The 19578-nt window shown below is 40.7% G+C and overlaps 1 protein-coding gene across 1 annotated transcript in view; it reads right to left on the bottom strand.

Moving 5' to 3' along the window:
- LOC147725077 (uncharacterized) overlaps positions 1-19578 on the bottom strand; it is a 184959-nt gene that overhangs the window by 30556 nt on the left and 134825 nt on the right. The window contains exon 6 of the mRNA XM_086918159.1: positions 4020-4183. Within this exon, the coding sequence (XP_086774285.1) occupies positions 4020-4183 (164 nt within the window). The remainder of the gene's footprint in view (positions 1-4019; positions 4184-19578) is intronic.

Here is a 19578-nt window from a genome sequence, read left to right as displayed (position 1 = left end):
ATACGAATTCAGGAATATGTCTTTAGTAGTTTTATGCATTACTTTAGTTGGAACTAATGGTGTCGGTAAGTTTTTCGGTATCTCTGATTCAGGTTCGGATGTGCCATCTGCTATGAGATACATACCGTTTACAAGATTATTTCGGGCACGGTCTATTTGTTCTGTTTTTACTCGGATCCCTTCAGTAACTAATTCGTTTTCTCGTTCTTTATCTGATTCTTTAAGTCTGTCTTCTCTACGAAGTGCTTTGTCAGCACGCTTACGTGATTCCTTACGCCAAAATTCTATGGCGTCCTTCTGGGATTGCCTAGCTTTCTTTTTCCATAATACTTCTTCTACCCTCATGATGCACTCAGCATCCCACGTTCCGGTAACAGGCCATCTGTGTCTCTCATCTAGGTGCTTGGTGTAATCGGCCCATAAATCTAGATATAATATGGCATCTATGCCGTGTTTCTGATACATAAAATTGCCTGGAGTGTCCCTAGGGGGGATAGGAATTTCTTCCTCTAGTAACCCTTTCCTAGTTCCGATCTGTTTTAACTTGCTGAGGAACGGCATCCTGCTTACTTATTGCTGAACGCTAGGTCTTTTATTCCTTGATACGAGTTGCTGGTTGATACAAGAAATACAATAATACACAGTAAAACAGTCACATTCATACCACAACATTAATCACATGAAAACATTGAAGACATAGCTAACTAAGTGTACTGCTCAACAGTACGGATACACTGCTGTAACAGTGCAGAAATTCGGAAGACTTGATATACTGCTAAACAGTACAGATACACTGCCTAAAAACAGTGCAGACCGGACTTGCGTACCCAAACCCGTCTAGATACGACCCAGCAATGGTACTCACCGGGAAGCACGGAAACAGAAGGCCTCGGAAAACTCGACTGGACTCGGCTCGGAACTTCGGAAAACTTCGGAGAACTTTCGGAAAACTTCGGAAAACTTCGGAAAACTGGTGGGCCTCTTCACACCTCGGACCTTGCTTCTTTCGGCTGGGCTCTGGTCGGGATCCTCCGCACTCCTCACCGCCTCGTCTGGGTACTGATCGCAGTCTTCGTCACCTCCGTGGGTCAGAGGGGGATGCAGGAAATCCTGCCAGTACACGTGTAGTCCGTCTAACTGATGGCAGGGGACACGGATTGCAACGCACCTTCCGGCGCGTGAGGTGGGGGAGGGGTCCCTGTTCGGGCGCCAAAATGACGTAAATAATTAATTTACTCTCTTAATTTCTATGCAGGTAAGTACTTAATCAATGATAACTCAATCAGAAGGAAAGAAAACAGAGTCCGTGGTGTTAGAGTTTCTAAGGGTTTTATTCCTCATAAAGGAATCAGGATATCATGTTCTGACCACCACAGGGGTGTCAGAAGGGATAGATGAGCGCGCTCTCGTTTATTGACAATACATAGCTTATATACTTGATTTACATCATAAGGTTCAATGTAAGAGGCGTAACAGCTGAGAGAAGACAAGATAACAGTATACACGTGGTACCAATACATCATCAAGAGGCGTAAACTAGGCGTGAACTAGAGGTGTGTGCTAGAAACGTCACTGATAGGTGACGCAAGTGGGTGGCACCAAGGGGTGGTGCTAACAGAATGTTGCAATGTCAGCAGAAATCGGAAGCTTGGATGCGCGCGCAGCTGCATGACGTGTGATTGACGGGGTGCAGGGGTCTTGACATTTACACTGACGGAAAGAGACAGAAGTCTGGCATGTCAGATCAACTTGTACTTCTATCATATCTGATATCTGATGTTTAGGAACTATACTATCTGGGCGGAAAAGGTCTGTAGGGTAGAGGCTGTTCTATGCTAACTGTGGATGCGTGTATGAGCGCCTAAGTGTCTACATGTGAAGCGTGGGGGCACGGGGCCTTCCATGGAAGCATGGCAACGGAGGCTATGAATTACTTGCATTAAGACAGGTCGGCCCTTTTTGGCTCTGCAGCTGGAGAGGATGTTTACAGGATCTAGTAGGCAGGAATGTATTCTCGGGGAGCGGAACAGATAACTCGAAGGTTATAGTCAGTCTTGGCAGAAAGCAGGCTTGAGCTGAGCGCAAGGGGCCGCGCTGAATGTAGGACAGAGTTCACGAGTACAGAGGTAGCCTGGGCAGAGTCAGGAGCCACAAAAGAGGTTCAGATGGCAGGAATTCAGGGCCTACTCAGGCTAGAGCAGGAAAAAAGTGAAAAGTGTACTACAAAAAGACGGTGGCATAGCATACTTAGGAACGGACTATATAATCCATTCATGGTGCTTCTGAAAGAGGACAAGTTGACGGTGGACGCAAATGTATTTGCGTCTTCATAGCTGGCACAGGAGGGAAGTTACATGCACGTTAAGCTGGTACATGGAGTCGGTGGGGTACGCGCTAGGGAACACATCATGACCAAAATTTAATTTTCCTCAGATGCAAGGCCCGAATCGCAAAGGGCCCTTGTGAGTTAATCAACCAGTATTTGTTTAGCACAGCACTGTCACCCCTAAGGGTATCTGGGCATTGGGGTGCTTCTCTCCATCGATAGGCCATGTCTTGAGTGACATCTAGTGGCAGGATGGCGGAATCCTGACTTGCATCGTCAGTTGGTAAGAATAAGCAACCTTAAGCCTTTATTGGTCTGCAGACAGCTCCTGTGTTTTCTAAGGTTTTACCTACTTGAGGACAAAGGTTTACGTCTTTCCCCTTCCTTGAATGTACTATGGCCGTTTTCTCTTTTTAAAGTTACCTTCTTTAGGAGACTCAGCAGAATTCCTATCTACAAGGAGTTTGATGACAGAGATCTAAATATAATGTTTTGATCAACTAAGAGAGGCTGTATCCCTTCTGTGTCTACTTGGAAGTACTCACCATTTTTGATTTCTTACTATTTGAACAAAGGACCTATATGTTCAATATAGATGTGTTCTAGAGGTAATGTAGTCATGTCATGTTTGTAGACATCTTTAGGATTGCTCTTGGGCTGTTCTCTGGTTTCTCAAATGAAAGTCAGTGAATTTAATTATGTTTTAAAATTATGGTTTCCTTGTAATGCAGGCATTTTTTGTAAGGTTGATATTGAACTTTCCATACCGTGTCTTTGTTTTAATACAGTGTAGTAATGATAAAATTGTTTTTCTCTGCAGCCAGGGAGGGTTTTGTCTTGGTAGTATGTATTGTGGGTTGTTTCTGTCAGACTGTGATTATGACATACTGCTTGGGCATATCCTCAATATGTAAAGAATGGGAAGAGGAAGGAGATGTTGAGGTAATATTTAGATTACTTAACTGTACTCTTCCTTCCTCGTCTCAGTAGTCAGAAGCCTCCCTGCATCCCTTCCTATCTGCAAACCTCCATCAACAATCTGATAGAGGGCTTTGGGAAACAGGATGGGTGGGTGCGAGTAACAGGAATAAAGGTGGGAAGGAAAAGGGGTCGGAGGAATATAAGAGGAATCAACCTGAAAAAGACTCTCCAAAAATGAGATGTGGAAGGACAGAAGTAATGCATCGATGCTCCAAGGAAGAGACATACACATGAAAAGAAATAAAGACTACTGCAAGATATCAATAACAATTATGCAAATGAGTGATAATGAAGCCAAGTTGTAAGCCCATTGTTAGAATGCTAAAGGTCTTGAAGAGACAGTGAATGATCTGTCTAGCTGCGACCCAAAATTGTCATAAGAAAGAGGCAGTAGGGGTTTATAGGAGGATAGCTGGCGTCATCCATGAAAATGAAAAAGAGCTTGGGAAGTGTGACCATTGGCGGCTGGAGGATAATTCTTCAATAAGTACTGGAATGAAGAAGGAGGAATCGTAGTCATGAAGGTTAGTGGTATATAATCTAGATGAGGATTCCTTCTGCATGTTCAAGTGTCTCGTTGCACATGCGCCTGCCCTTCACTGTTCATGACAGTAACTCACTGTGACTGTGCTCAAACCTGCTTCTAGCAGGGCTCATACATCTCATGTTTAAAAAGTTATTTACATTCATTTTCTGCATCGATCCTCATGACTTACCTGGCAGGAATTTGATGGATTCTTCGGGCAAAGGGACACATCACACCACATATAGACGTCAGGCTGCCCATTAAAGATGAATGCCTCAATCTCAAACATGACTTGCAGTGACTGGCCATTTTCTACTACCTGTACATTCATGGTTTGTGTCATTGCACAGCTGCAAAGAGAAAAGCATTGTGAAGCTAGATTTCAATATCAGCATATAAAGGCACAGTGCCTCCTAAAGGCAGCCGACTTGCAGGGCCTGATTCACAAAGGCAAACTAAAACTTGAGTCTAAGTCTACTACTTTTTGGTATTCATAAAGGAAAGTAGCTACTACTAACTTTTCTACTACTAAACTTGTAACATTAATAGTAGTTCTGAACCTACTAGTTGTGAAGTTACTGGTTGTAAATTACCTTTGTGAAAATCAAAAAGTAGTAAACTTAGACTTACGTTTACTAGTTTTTGGTATTCTTTATTGCAAGTAAAGGTACTAGTAATAAAGTTGCCAGTAGTAAAGTTACTATAAGTCATTTACATTTGCGGATTCCAAAAAGTATTAAACTTAAACTTAAATCCAAGTTTTTACCTCTGTGGATTGGGCCCGCAATGTGTCCGTCAGTGCCTTACAATGGTATTGGGTAAGATTTCTTTATTTTACAAATGTGTGAATTCAGTACTTGTTATAAAGACAAAGCTGAGGTTTAACAAAGTAATCAGTTCCCAAAATGTGCTTGTTTTTCCATCTTTTTGAAAATACTTGAATATGAGCTTTTTTGCTTCGGGATCATTTATAAAACAAAACTAACTTCCGCCTTCTCTTGTTTCACTTTAATAGCACCAAAGAACAAGAAGTCAACATGTGTTTAGAAACTTAATGTTCTACTTCTTCAGGGCTTGAAAATAACATGCATGGTATTGTGTAGTCAGTCATTGATAGAGGTACTGATGTACAGTTTCACATTATACCACACTTTACAGTGAGCATGATAGCTTTATTCTATCACTTCTGGTTGAGTCGTGTAGTAGAAAAGCATTCAACCTATTGGAACCAATTGCCTTGCGTTAGCAGGCTCACAGCTACATATTGTATATGCACTATCACAATCCATATCATACCACAAATCCCTCATCAATGCATCCCCACAATAGGAATAGTGAACACGTTACTTGAAGTAAAACTTTATAAATATAATTGCAATATAAATTTTATTTATATGGCGCTTACTACCCTTAATACAGTGTTGATGGGCTTTTTACCAAGCAGCTTGCTACTCCGGAACCCAAAATGGATTGGTGGTGGGTTGGTAACGGGAAATGTAAATTTTTTATTTTATCAGTGGACATGTGAGTTTGTTTGTTGGATTGACTGAGATAAAGGAGGGATAGAGGAAGGGAGAGTCTTGAAAATGTGTTTTGGAAGATCATAGTAGTAAAATGAGGTTTGGATGAGTCAATGGATGGATGAATAAGGATCGAGTCTGCAAAGAGTTAATTACTAGGGAGATCATAATAGTACAATTCGGTTTGGGATTAGACAGAGAGTGAAGCTAGAGGATATATTGAAAGAGGTATTGTATGAGACATAGAGTAGTGAATTGGAAATAGTTGAAGTTTCTTTTTCCTACAAACTATGACCCGCTCCGGTCCGCTCCAATCCTGAAAGTCTCAGGGTGATTCGTCAGGCGGGGGCTTAGAAAAAAGGGGGGTCTCAAAACGTGTGTTCCCCAGTCAATTTTCCATAGGAACCTTTAGTCGCAGCTACAGGCCGAACTGCTAAACCGAATTACACCAAATTTGGCAAATAGGTAGCTTAGGTTCAGACTCGTGCCTTTTGGTTAAATGGTGTAAATCCGTTCAGTAGTTCCTGAGAAAATCAAAGTAAAATCACATATATATCAATGGCCACGGTGGATCCGCACACCCTATGCGCACCCTGTGCGCACCCTTCCGATCACGAGCTGCATGCTAATTGGCTGTCAACTGGCTGTCAACACTCCAAACCAGGAAGTGTTGGCTGCCGTTTTGTGCCTCAGTAGAAGCGAGGCTCAAGAAGTCAGTGGAACAAGTAGGCTAAACATATTAAGGGGGCAGGGTAGAAATACCTTGACCTTCTAGACCTGCTTAGGGGGTCACACAAGGACCCTCAAGGCCCAAAAAATGTTTTCTTTTTAAACTGCAAAATACATGGAGGGTGCACGGATCCTGCCGTAAAAAAAAACTAAAATGAAGCGCGGGATAATAATTAATAATAAAAGAATAATTAGCCCCAGGGAGGCCAAATCCTGGGGTCGAAAATATCAAATTTGATGGGGGTCCCAGAGAGGACATCCAACCCCGGGGTCCCCCACCCACCGGGGCTACAAAGTAAATCAGTGGGGGGGCTCAAAGGCCATCCCCCAGCAAAATACATGGGTGGGTGGCTCAAAGGCCTTGAGGTCCCCCTCCTGGAGCCGTTGAGGGCCCTGAGGACCGCCACCCCCCAGGGCCAGCTCCTGCAGTGTCTTGGGGTGCCCATCCCCGGGACACTGCTGCTTGCAATGGCAGGGTGGGAGCCGAGGGCCCTGCCTTGTCATAGCAAAATTGGTTTGGATTTTGAAAGAGAGAGCAGGGAAACCTGCTCTCTCTTTCAACATGCAAACCATATTGCTTTTCCACACGGGGAGCTGCATGTTAGCAGCTCCCGGTCTGGAAAAGCAATGCCGGCTCCCGAGGGACGTGGGGAGCCGGCTGGGAATTTGGGGGCATTGGGGCTCCCCTCACGATCCCCAAAGTTGTATACAGGCCCCGGGGGATGGGGTACCCGGGAAAAATAGAAATTAGTGATATGTGCAAATCTTTTTTTTACTGTCCAATTAGGAGTCGTGTACCCAGCGTGGCCCCCTGGTGTGCACGAGCTGGGTGCACAACTCCTACACGTTGGGTACATGACTCCTAACGCATTGGGTGCATGACTGCTGATGTGTTAGGTGCATGACTCCTAACGCATTGGGTGCACGACTCCAAGCAAAAAAAGTCATATTTTTCAGATATACATCAAGCTTATGTGTTTAGATCTTGGGTGGTTCTAAAAAGATCTGTTGTCTTTATTGAGAGATTTTGGTACCTATAAGTAAGTACCTACGCAGTGTCTAAAGTTGATGAGGAAGACTCTGTTACCCTCATCTGTAAAATATACACCATCTCTCCTGTAGATGCCATCCATATTGAAATGCAGATTGTTGTGGTAAATTGACCCCATCCTATAATCTCAGAGAAAAGCAGAAACAGCTTTATTGACATGTTTCCTAGCTTTCTCAATCTGTGGACACAATTGATTGGACCAGTTCCATTTCTGTATTTGGCATATGTTAGAATAGACTAAGGCAGTTTGGGGGAAAAGTGACATCAATTCTCCAAGGGTATCCTTCATAAGCATTTCCAGACCTACCCTAGTCAAAGTGCCTAGGTCATTGCCACCACAGTGCACAATTATAAGGTCAGGGTGTTGGAGATGCAAAAAGGATGTGACCAATGGCATCCCTTGGTGCCACTTTAATCCTCTCTATCCAATCCATTTAATGTCTACATTTGGCAAAGCTAGGTTTTTGTCAATGTCTCTGTTTTCTGCATACCTTTGGCTCCAGAAAATATAGCTGTGTCCCACAATCCACACTCTAAGCATCTTGAAGGGAAGTCTGGGTGCACTCAGAAGGTGTCTGTATGTGAAATGGCGGTTTTATAACTAAGATTTTTCTACAATGGTGGATAAGATGCAGTTTTGAAAAAAGAAAATAAATGATTGGTTGTTTGAGAGCATTCTAGACTGAAAAGTAGGGTGCATGTTTCTGATTTTTAAAAGCATCTTTCTTATTGGTTAACAAAAACTGTTTGAAACAAACATTACATAGGATAAGGTGATATTTTGAAAAGTCAAGCACACTTGCAGTTTGGATTAGCAACATTGTGTGCTGAACTTGTGACCTTTGTGCTCAGTTCAGTGTTCCATGAACTGTTACTATAGTAACAGGCAGTAAGCAGATTGGGGGTAGGGTTAAAACTTGTGTCAATTGGAAAAGGTTGAAATGTGTGTTAGGTTTTGAATTAATGTGGGAAGCAATGTGATTTGATATTTACAAGTATATGTGTGCAGATTGAGAAGAAAAGTTTGCCATTTTTTGGTTTTGCTAAAAGCAGTGAAGTACAGAGATTCTGTATAAGAAAATCTGGGGCGTGACTGGCATACTTCTTAATCTATAAATCAATTTGAAAGGTGAGTTATTAATTTGTGAGGGGTTGTATGTGGTGCCTTTGTTTTTAATAAGAGTTATGTGTTTCGCCTTCTAAAGTCCAGGGAGTAGTCTTGCTTGTCTAGAATCATATTGTGAGTCTGTCTGCATTTGGGCAACCATTGTGAGTGAAGCATTTGGTAACTTCATGTGTTTGCTGGCAGATAACTGCTTTAAAACCTGTCATGTTGTCAAGTTTTAGTATTATTAGAAGAAGCCAGTCATTGGTTATGCAATTGCAAAATGTGTCAGGCTCTCATAGAAGAGTGCAGTTTTGAAAAATATGTAGAATGTGTGCAGTCACCTTACCCCTTCCAAGCTAGTGAATGTGTTTTGGTAAAATCAAAGGGATAGTGTTGCTTGTCTAGAATCACACTGTGAGTATGTGTGCATTTGGGAACCATTGTGAGAGCAGCATTTGGGTACTTCATGTCTTTCCAGACACATTACTGCTTACAAACCTATCCTCTTCTCAAGTTTTAGTAGAATTAGAAGCCATTCATCGCTTATGCATTTGCAAAGTGAGTCAGGCTTCCACACTAAAGTGCATTAATGAAATATATGTAGAATGTGTTCAGTCACCTTACCCCTTCCAGACCAGTGAATGTGTATTGGTAAAGTCCAAGGGATAGTTTTGCTTGTCTAGAGTCACACTGTGAGTCTGTGTGCATTTGGGAACCATTGTGAGAGAAGCATTTGAGTACTTCATGTCTTTGCAAACAAATAACTGCTTAAAAAAACTATCCTGTTCTCAGGTGTTGGTAGAATTAGAAGCCAGTCATTTCTTATGCATACGCAGAATGAGCCAGGCATACACAGTAGAGAGCTGTAGTGAATAGTGTAGAATGTATGCAGCCACCTAACCCTTTCCAGACTAGTGGGTCTCTTCTGCTAAAGTCCAGGTAATAGTCTTGCTTGTCTAGAATCATACTGTGAGACTCTGTGCATTTAGGCAACCATTGTCAGAGAAGCATTTGGTAACTTCATGTCTCCTTGTACTACTCTAATCATTCAGTCAGTAACCAAGTACTCATGCAGTGATCCAGGGCCTAAGCACATGGACTGGTACAAACTCCTATGCACTATGCATGTAGTCCTCTAACCACCTACACACTTATGTTTCAGGCTTACAATTCCCCAGTCAGTATGCATACACTCCTGCAAACACTCTGTTAATCCCCTTGCGCTCCTCTAGTGACCCTTTCAGCAACATGTACTAATCCATTCACTACGGTAAAACACAACCAATCATACATTTACCCAGTGTCTCTCGTTATACCACTCTAACCATTCAGTCAGTATCCAAGTACTCATATAGCGAGCCAGGCCTTAGCACATGGACTGCTTCAAACTCCTATGCAATATGCATGTAGTCCTCAACCACCTACACACTTGTTTTTCAGGCCTACAATTCCCCAGTCAGTATCCATACACTCCTCCAAACACCCTGTTACTCCCCTTACATTCCTCTAGTGACCCTTTCAGCACAATGTACTATGCCATTCACAGCAGTAAAATACAACCAATTATAAATTCACCCATTGTCTCTCCTTGTAGTACTCTAATCATTTAATCAGTACCTAAGTACTCATGCAGTGATCCAGAACTTAAGCACATGGACTGCTACAAACTCCTATGCACTATGCATGTACTCCTCTAGCCACCTACACACTTATGTTTCAGGCCTACAATTCCCCAGTCTGTATGCATACACTCCTGCAAACACTTTGTTACTCTACTTACGCTCCTCTAGTGACCCTTTCAGCACCATGTACTAATCCATTAACTGCAGTAAAACACAGCCAATTATAGATTTACCCAGTGTCTCTTCTTATATTAATCTAATGATTCAGTCAGTATACAAGTATTCATATAGCGAGCCAGGCATTAGCACATAGACTGCTTCAAACTCCTAAGCACTATGGATGTATTCCTCTAACCACCTACACACTTGTGTTTCAGGCCTACAATTCCCCAGTCAGTATCCATACACTCCTGCAAACACTTTGTTACTCTCCTTACGCTCCTCTAGTGACCCTTTCAGCACTATGTACTAATCCATTTACTGCAGTAAAATACAACCAAATATAAATTCACCCACTGTCTCTCCTTGTAGTACTCTAATCATTCAGTTAATATCCAAGTACTCATACAGCGAGCCAGGCCTTAGCACATGGACTGCTTCAAACTCCTATGCACTATGCATGTAGTCCTCTAACCACCTACACACTTGTGTTTCAGGCCTACACTGCCCCAGTCATTATCTATACACCCCAGCAAATTCACTGTCACTGCTCTTCCAATCCTATAGTGACTTATTAAGTACCATCTACTATCGATTCACTATGCCAAAAGTGAACTATTTATAAATTCACCCAGGCACTCTTGTTGCAGTACTCTAATCATTGAGTCAGTATCCAAGTACTCATGCAGTAATCCACTTCTTACAACATGGAGTACTACAAACATCTGTCCAATGTGTATGCACCTATACACTTATTTTACAGACGTTAATTTACCCAGGCAGTATCCAAATCCTCCAGGAAACACCCTGTCACTGCCCTTGCAATCCAGTTGTGACCTATTCAGTACCATATAGTAATCCATTCACTGTGACAAAACTAAACCACTTATAAATTCACTCAGGCACTCTCCTTGTAGTACTCTAATTATTGTTTTGGTAGCCAAGTACTCATACAATTATCTAGGCCTTAACACATATACTTGTACAAACTCCTGTCCACTATGCATGTAGTAGTCAAACCACCTACACACTTGTTTTTCACATCTAGAATTACTAAGGCAGTACCTATACACTCCTGCAAACACCCTGTCACTCCCTATGCACTGCTCCAGTCAGCCACCTAGCATCATGTAGTAATCCAAACACTGCACCAAAACCCAAACATTTATACAATTATCCAGGCATTCTCCTTGCAGGACTGTAATCATTCAGTCAGTGCCTAAGTACTTATATAATGTCCCAGGGCTTAACACAAACACTGGTAAAAACCCTTGTCCATTACACATGCAGGCCTGTACTTACCTATACAGTTATGTATACACCTTGAATTACAATTTCAATTAGTGATGACAAAATAAAGTGGTTAAATGTTTTTTTATATAGAATGTCTTTGTATAGTCATTGAAATGTAAAATTAATAAATGTATCAAATACATTTATTTATGTTTATATGTTACAGATATTGTTTATCATCATTAAAATAAATGTATCATGCCTGAAAAATTAAGAAAGAGAAAAGGACAGCAAAAGGACAAGTATTTGAACAAAATTCAACAACAAGTATTGGATGACCAACAGCATGTGGGTAAAAAGAAAAAGTCTTCCAGTTAAACAACAAAGGAAATCATTAAAAAACTTTCAAATCCTAGAAACAGTGTGCAGAATGTGCAAACTACTGAGAATGGTTGACCAGAATAAAGAATATGAATAACATGAAAGGAAAAAAAGAAAAATTACATTCAAGAGATTCAATGTATGGTAAAAGTAGGCAAAATTAGTATAAAGAAATCAGTTAAAAAAATGTTATAATAGAGTGGTTTTTAACTTGCTCAAAGATGTGAAAACATATAGAAAAAGAGCACTATTTTATAAAAAGAAGCATATTGAATCCATTGTTCAAAAGGTTTTTAAAATAAAAAGGAAACGATTCCTTTTAGTTTTAAACAGAATTCGATCACTAGATAAACCAATCCATTTAATGAAGGCCAAAATTAAGAGGAAAAGAGTAATTAACAGAACTAATGTTTGTGATTTTTTGTGGGGTGAATGGAAACACAGTTCAAGTTCAGAGCTTTCTTCAATGAAGAGAGTTATTTTCAGACAAATAGTTTATTGAATGTAGTTGATACCAGTGGTCGAGCTTAGGAGGTTAGAAATGGTTGTCCAATTGAGAAAGAGAAGGTGGTTCCCAGAAATGCAGAAGATGTGTTAGCTGATGAAATTCTAGGGAGACGTCCTAAAGCCCCAATGTACACTTGGGATTGCAGAAGTATTTGTAGTGTACGCCAAGAATCTATTAGTATTTTATGCAATTTCTTACTAGCATATAGTACAAAAAGGGTTAAACAAAAGATTAAGATATTGTACGGACTAGACCCTTGCAGAGTGAGAAAAAATACTGGTTTGCAAGGTCATTCTCTCTGGCTTGTCTTTCTAGAAAAGTATTTCAAAGTGTTTTTCACCATTTCAGGATGTTAGCAGTACATCATTCTCAAATGCGGAAGTTAGTCAGAAGATTGTATTATGCAAAAAGTCCAGCACTAATGTTAAATGAGTTGAACAGTGCTCTTTTGCATGGATCAGTATCAGATCTGAAGTAGGTTTGTGATGAAATTGAGTTTTGTTACTTTGTTACTTTGGTCCTGAACAAGAGAGTGTAGAAACTGACATATTAATAGAAGAAAATGTTGAAAAGAATGTGCAACATAGTACAACTTTTTTTTAAGAACTAATTACAAAGTTTAACTTGATTTCAGATGAAAGGCCAAATTATTCTTGTATTTGTTGTCGGCAAACGCAGTATAAAAATCAGACTAGGACTGTTGATCCGTGTTACCTAATACTTTGAAAGCCAAAGTTTTAGTAATATAATTTTGCCTGTGAGCAATTTATTAACACGTTATAATATGATTACTATTGGATAATTTCAATATAAAGGATTTCAATAATACTATTTGGCCTAGAGGAAAAGTATATATTTGAATTAAGGACTTTTTCTTGCACATTCTGTCAGCATATATTTTTAAAAAACATTATTTACAGTGTATGAAAATTACAAATAATTGTTCATTGTATTATTATTTGAGTTCTTTCATATTCAAGTAAGAAATTTCTCTTAGAAGAAAGCATTTTACATATATGTTATTTGTATTATATGGTTTGTTATTAAGGATGTAGTTTTTTTTGGAATGTTCATAAATAGTTGGGTAGATGATAAATATGTTCGATGTAGTTTTGGTTGTTTTTAAACAATCTTAATAATTGTTCTTTTTTTGCAGGCTGTTATGTGATTAGTACAATTGAAATCACTGTTTCAATATATTCTAAGAACAGCAAAAAAGGCAAAGAAAATAATTCATAAAATGTTAAAATTATGCTGTGTTTTAAAACATATAATAATATATATTATACGTGTATTTTTTCTTCTCTTTCACAGATCCTAATTCTAAACTATGATATTTTCTGAAATTTTAATTATAAAAAAACAACTAAAAAAATGTGTAGCGTTTATTATTTCTATTACTTTGAAGGTAAGATTAACTAAGTATTAATATGCACAATGGGCTGTGTTAGCACACTAGTGAATAAAAGGGGGATGGACGGAGTTGATATGTGTGGAAAGATGCTCTGTGGGCGTTTTAAGTTATGAGATAAAGTTACCTTGAATACTGAGTGTCCCTGTGAGCCAACTAACCCACCAGATATGTGCAGAAAGTTCTGGAGAATTGCACTGCAGAGAGGTATAAAAGGGGACTTGGCTTCGGACCACCTCTCTAGAACGCAGCAGTATGGTGTTCAATAGAGAGACATGGTGGGCTAGTAGGACCCAGGGACTTTCAAGATTAAAAGAGACTAAATTCCTCAACTTAAAACACGTCACAGAGAGTGTTTGCACATGTCACATGAGGCCCCATCCTTTCCCTTCACCACTCTATAAACATGTCCTATAACTCTGTCAAAACCTAAGTACTTATACATTTATGTTGTTCTCTGTTTGCACTACTGAAAATACTCTACTTATCAGTCATATAGTTAAGGATTGGCCTAGCCACTAACCCTAGTACAAATCAATATAAAGCTACAAACTATTAATACAGTCTTCAAAATACCTAGTTTATACCTATGTAGTTTTAGAATCAATCTGACATAGGATTCCATGTAACCTGAAAAAAAAGATTTGATTGGTTCATAACATTTCCCATTGTACCTATTGAAGAACTGCAATCATTCCAATCATTCTTCTTTGAGCATCTTTGGAGATATATTTCTCTTTGTTTACCTCCTGTCACTCTCATACAATTGTTCAAACAATGAATTAGCAATATGGTCTTATTATAACAGTCTGCCAATACCTAAGCACTTATGGGGCAAATTTAGAAGCATCCTGTGCCAACAATATGTCACTTTTAGTAGAAATTCTTTCATATTTATAAGGAGAGGAAAAGGCACTTTCTGTATCTTTTCTTTTCCATGTAAATACGACCTCATTATACACACCACTTTGCGTTGGAGGGGCGTTCTATAGGTGTTGCTGTGTGTGTTTACACAGAAAACTCATAGAACACACATCTCCAGATTAATCAGAAAGCATAAATCTGGACATGTGTGTGAATGCTACACCATTTCCAATCGGTGTAGCCAGCTTAACAAGGAGAAATGTTTTCATTTCTCCTCATTTTTTCTTTTTAAATATATGCTGCATTGTACATCATAATTTGATTGTTTTTGTGCAGGAAGGTGTGTCTTTCTGCACAAAAACAAACTCCACATGACACAGATATCCTTGCACCATGGTGCAAGGGTACCTGTGTCACCACATGGCTGCAGTTTAAGCAGCAGTGCAGAGGAAAGCATAGACTTGCAACATATTCATGGACATATGTTGCATCCCTGTGCTTTGCACGAGCCCTATCGCTGCCATTTTGTGGTTTCAGAAGAGAGTGAAAAATATAACTTAAAAACATGGGAAGGGGGTAGGGTAGAGTGTCCCTGACCCCTTAGGCCTTCTCAGGGGGTCCTTCAAGGACTCCTAAGGTTAAAAATATTGTTTATTTAAAAAAAATAACAGAAAACACGATAGGTCCGTGCACGGGGAGCGCTCGGTGAGTGCTACAAGTAAGTACCAATGCAGAGTCTGATGTTACAGAGAAAGACTCCCTTCATCAGTGAAATGTACACCATCTGTCCTATAGATGCCTTGCATGTTGTAACGCAAGTTGTTGTGGTATATACAACCTATTCCATAGTCTCTCATGTATGCAGAAACAGATTTATTTACATGTTTCCTTGCTTTCTCAATCTGCGGACAAAATTGATTGGACCAATTCCATTTTTGCCTTTGACATATATTGGAATAGACAAAGGCAGTTTGAGGAAAAAGTGACATCAATTGTCCAAAGATGTCCTTCAATATCATTTCCAGACCAACCCCAGTCAAAGTGCATAAGTCATTTTCACCACAGTGCACAATTATGAGGTCAGGGTGTGGGAGATGCATGAAGGATTTCACCAATGGTAAAAATTGGTGACATCTCAATCCTCTCTGGCCAATCCATAAAATATCCACATTTGGTAAATCAAGGTTTAAAATTCCTCTGTTTGTTGCATACCTTTTAGACCAGAATACAAAGTTGTGTCCTACAAACCATACAGAAAGCACGTTCAAGGCAGATCTGGTTGTACTCAGATGAGGGCTGTAAATGAAATGGCAGTTGGAAAGCTTGCAGTTTAGAAAACAAAGAGGAGGACATTCACTGCACTCGAAGCTTAAGAAATGATTGGTGCTTTCTGAAAATGCAAAAGAGCATATTAGGGTGCATAGTTTTGTTTTTTAAAAGAAGCAATTCTAATGGTTCAGAAAAGGTTATTGAAAGGAACATTGCACATGATTAGCTGTTATATTGAAAGCTCTAACAACCTTGCTGGATTCATTTGCAACATAGTATGATGAACTTTTAAACTCTGTTCTTCCTTAGGTGGAAGTTACCATGGTAACAGGTTGAATGAGCAGTATGGGGATGGGTGAATATTATGTGAGTTTGAAAGTGTGGAACTGTAGAACCAATTGAAATGTTAGTTTCGTTTTGAAATAGTGTGGGAAGCCATTTCATTGGTTATGAGCAGAAATAAGTGAGAAGAATGAGTGGGAAACTGTGCCATTTCTGTTTCCGGTGTCTGAGCTGCAGTTCAGGAATTCTGCTTTAGAAAATCTGGTGTATGTTTCACACTGTTCTACATTTTCAAAAGTGATTTTAAAGGTGTGTCGTAAATATATAATTTACTCTCTTAATTTCTATGCAGGTAAGTACTTAATCAATAATAACTCAAATCGGAAAGAAAGAACCAGAGTCCGTGGTGTTAGAGTTCTTAGGGGTTTTATTCCTCATAAAGGAATGGTCAGGACCATAATATCATGTTCTTCCCACCGCAGGGGTGGAAGAAGGGATAGAGCGCGCTACATTTTATTGGCAGTACATAGCTTATATACTTAATTCATGTCATAAGAAACAGTATAGTAGGCGTAACAGCTGAGAGAAGACAAGATAACAGTATACACGTGTTACTAGTACGTAATCAGAAGGCGTGGACTAGGCGTGAACTGGAGGTGTGTGCTAGAAACGTCACGGATGGGTGTCACAAAGGGGTGGCACTAACAGAAATGTTGCAATGTCAGCAGAAATCGGAAGCTTGGATGCGCGCGCAGCTGCATGACGTGTGATAGACGTGAAACTGGAGGGGTGCAGGGGACTTGACATTTACACTGACGGAGAGAGACAGAAGTCTGGCATGTCAGATCAACTTGTACTTCTATCATATCTGATATCTGGTGTTTAGGAACCATATTATCTGGACGGAAAGGTCTCTAGGGTAGAAGCCATTCTATACTAACTGTGGATGCGTGTATAAGCGCCTAAGTGTCTGCATGAGAAGCGTGGGGGCAAGGGGCCTTCCATGGAAGCATGGCAACAGGGGCTATGAATTACTTGCACTGAGACAGGTCGGCCCTTTGGCTCTGCAGCTGGGGAGAATGTTTACTGGAGCTAGTAGGCAGGAATGCATTTTCGAAGAGCGGAACAGATAACTCGAAGGTTATAGTCAGACTTGGCAGAAAGCAGGCTGAGCTGAGCGCGGTGGGCCGCGCTGGAAGTAAGTCAGAGTTCACGGGTACAGAAGCAGCCTGGGCTGAGGCTGTCAGAGTCAGAAGCCAGAAAAGAGACTCGATGGCAGAAATTCAGGGCCTACTTTGCCAGAGCAGGAAAACATGTAAAGTACACTACAAAAAGACGTTGGCATAGCATACTTAGGAACGGGCTATTTAATCCATTCAGGGTGGATCTGAAAGAGGACAGGTTAACGTTGGACGCAAATGTATTTGCGTCTTCATAACTGACACAGGAGGGAAGTTACATGCACTTTAAGCTGGTACATGGAGTCGGTGGGGTACGCGCTAGGGAACACAACTTGACCATAAAATTTATATTTCCTCATTCCCTCCTTGTTCCCTACGGACCCTTCATGAAATCTCGATCCTCATGAATCGATCAGTTTGTTCTTGTAGCATCATTTGCTCATCTTTCTTTCTTTGACGGCTTGAAAGGAAACTGGAATGTTCAATACAAGAGGTGGCACACAGTCCACAAATCGCTGGCCCGCACTGCAGGCACAGGCAGCAACTGAATACTAGGACTAGGCCAATGCCTAGGAAGGATAGGATCTTCCATCCCCAAGCGGTTAACATTGTCCAGAACCAACCGGACCAAGTCCAGGTGCCTGGATTCTGATGTATCTGATTTGCAATTTTATAGAGCCGTGTAATAGCTTGATATACAGATGGTGCGTTTTGTGGTATGAAAACACAGCAACTTGACCCGATGACCTTACAGGCTCCACCTCTATCTGCCAAGATGACGTCAATAACAAGACGATTCTGAAGAACAACAACCCGCATGGCGGACTGCTCTTCTGTTAAGTTACCTAAGGCGGAGGCAGTTTCATTCACTACTGCTTCGAGTGTTCTCGTTAATCTGCGTATTAGTTTACTATTTTGAACAGGTCCTAAAAAGAAAAAGAAGCCTTTATTGAAATCGGTGTACTGTTCCCATGCCGTTTCTGTGTAGTCGACAAGTGGGATATCTCTTCTGGGTCTATTCTTTACTAGATTTGTATTTCTGTGGTAATCAGGAGGAGCTAGGAAAACAGGTGGCAGAAGGAATGCAATATAACAGGTACCGTCCCAATCTGGAGGTAGACGTATGTATGCGGTATGACCACAAACAAAATAGGAATGACTGATAGCTTTAAAGGACGATTTTCCATGATCACTGAATTCGCCCACAGTAGTGCATTTACTATGACCTAAGTGTACTGAACCTTTCTTCCTGATACATAATTCACCAGTGACTGGCAATACTGACATAGTGGGTATAACAGGTGCGGCTTCGGATTCAACAGTAAGAATCATAAGGCTAATTGTATAATTACCTAATCCATACACTTCATTTTCTAGATCAGTTCCTATTCTAGTGGGGAGTCCCTCCTTGTCAGGGTAACAGACGTCGAGCAGGACCAAGTTCAGGTTTCCCCAAACCCAACCCCCGTCGAAAACAGCAATATCAGGATCTAAGGAATTAATTATTTTAAACCATGCACCACAGGAGCCATTGTGAGTGAACGGGTACGGAAAGAGGGGCAGAGCTCCCTTGTAATTCTGGTAGGGAGGGAGTCGGCCACATATCCAGCAGTCTGTAGCATTGTTAGTTTGATGGGAATGATGTAGCATACTAATGAAAGTGTTGTTGCGCAGCGCAAGTCTGTAGGAGAGTTCATGAGGAGGCAACTCGCTAAAAGTGTGTTCAGCAGAGACATTGTAAACAGATTGTTCACGCCTGAAAATAGGGTAGTAGATAGGGAGAAGTATACTGGCAACTATGATCAGAAGACTTAGAAAAAACATTATTAACAATGTCACTATACAGTGACTACGCAGTGATTTACAATATGTACGTTTCTTGAACTCTCTCTCTCTATCTCGATCTAGGGGATACATGTCAGAAACTATTTAACCGATTCACCTAGGGGAGGACTTAAACAATTAAACTGTCTGACTTGCTAGATCGGAGTTTCGTTCTGTACTCCTCTTGGGGAGTTTTTTCTCGTTCGGGTGCTGTAAAGTCTTTTGGCTCAACACAGTCTTTGGTGGGGGTGGACGAGTCTCGGTCTGGTTTCAGTTCATGGAATTTTTTCACATGACTCGAATGAACCCACCCCTTTCTCCCTTCGATCTTCACGGCGGTCCTCGTGGTGAGAAGAACGGTCTTCGGTGATTTCCAGCGGGGCTCCAACGGACTCTTCCTATCAAAGTTTCTCACCAATACTAGGTCCCCAGGACGGACATCATGTGGCTTTACATCAGTGTTGTCAGGGAAGGCTGCGGCAACCTGTGAACGACATGATTGGAGTGCAGACATCAAGGAGGCAAGGTAATCTGTCAACATATTGCAATCAACATCAGTAATTCTTTTCGGAATGGGCGTCCCCCACATATTCGGTGGTCTGC

This window comes from Lissotriton vulgaris, chromosome 4_1, assembly GCF_964263255.1.
Source record: "Lissotriton vulgaris chromosome 4_1, aLisVul1.2, whole genome shotgun sequence".
NCBI lineage: Eukaryota > Metazoa > Chordata > Amphibia > Caudata > Salamandridae > Lissotriton > Lissotriton vulgaris.
Note: the sequence above shows the minus strand (reverse complement) of the source record. Positions and strands in the feature narration are given on the sequence as shown.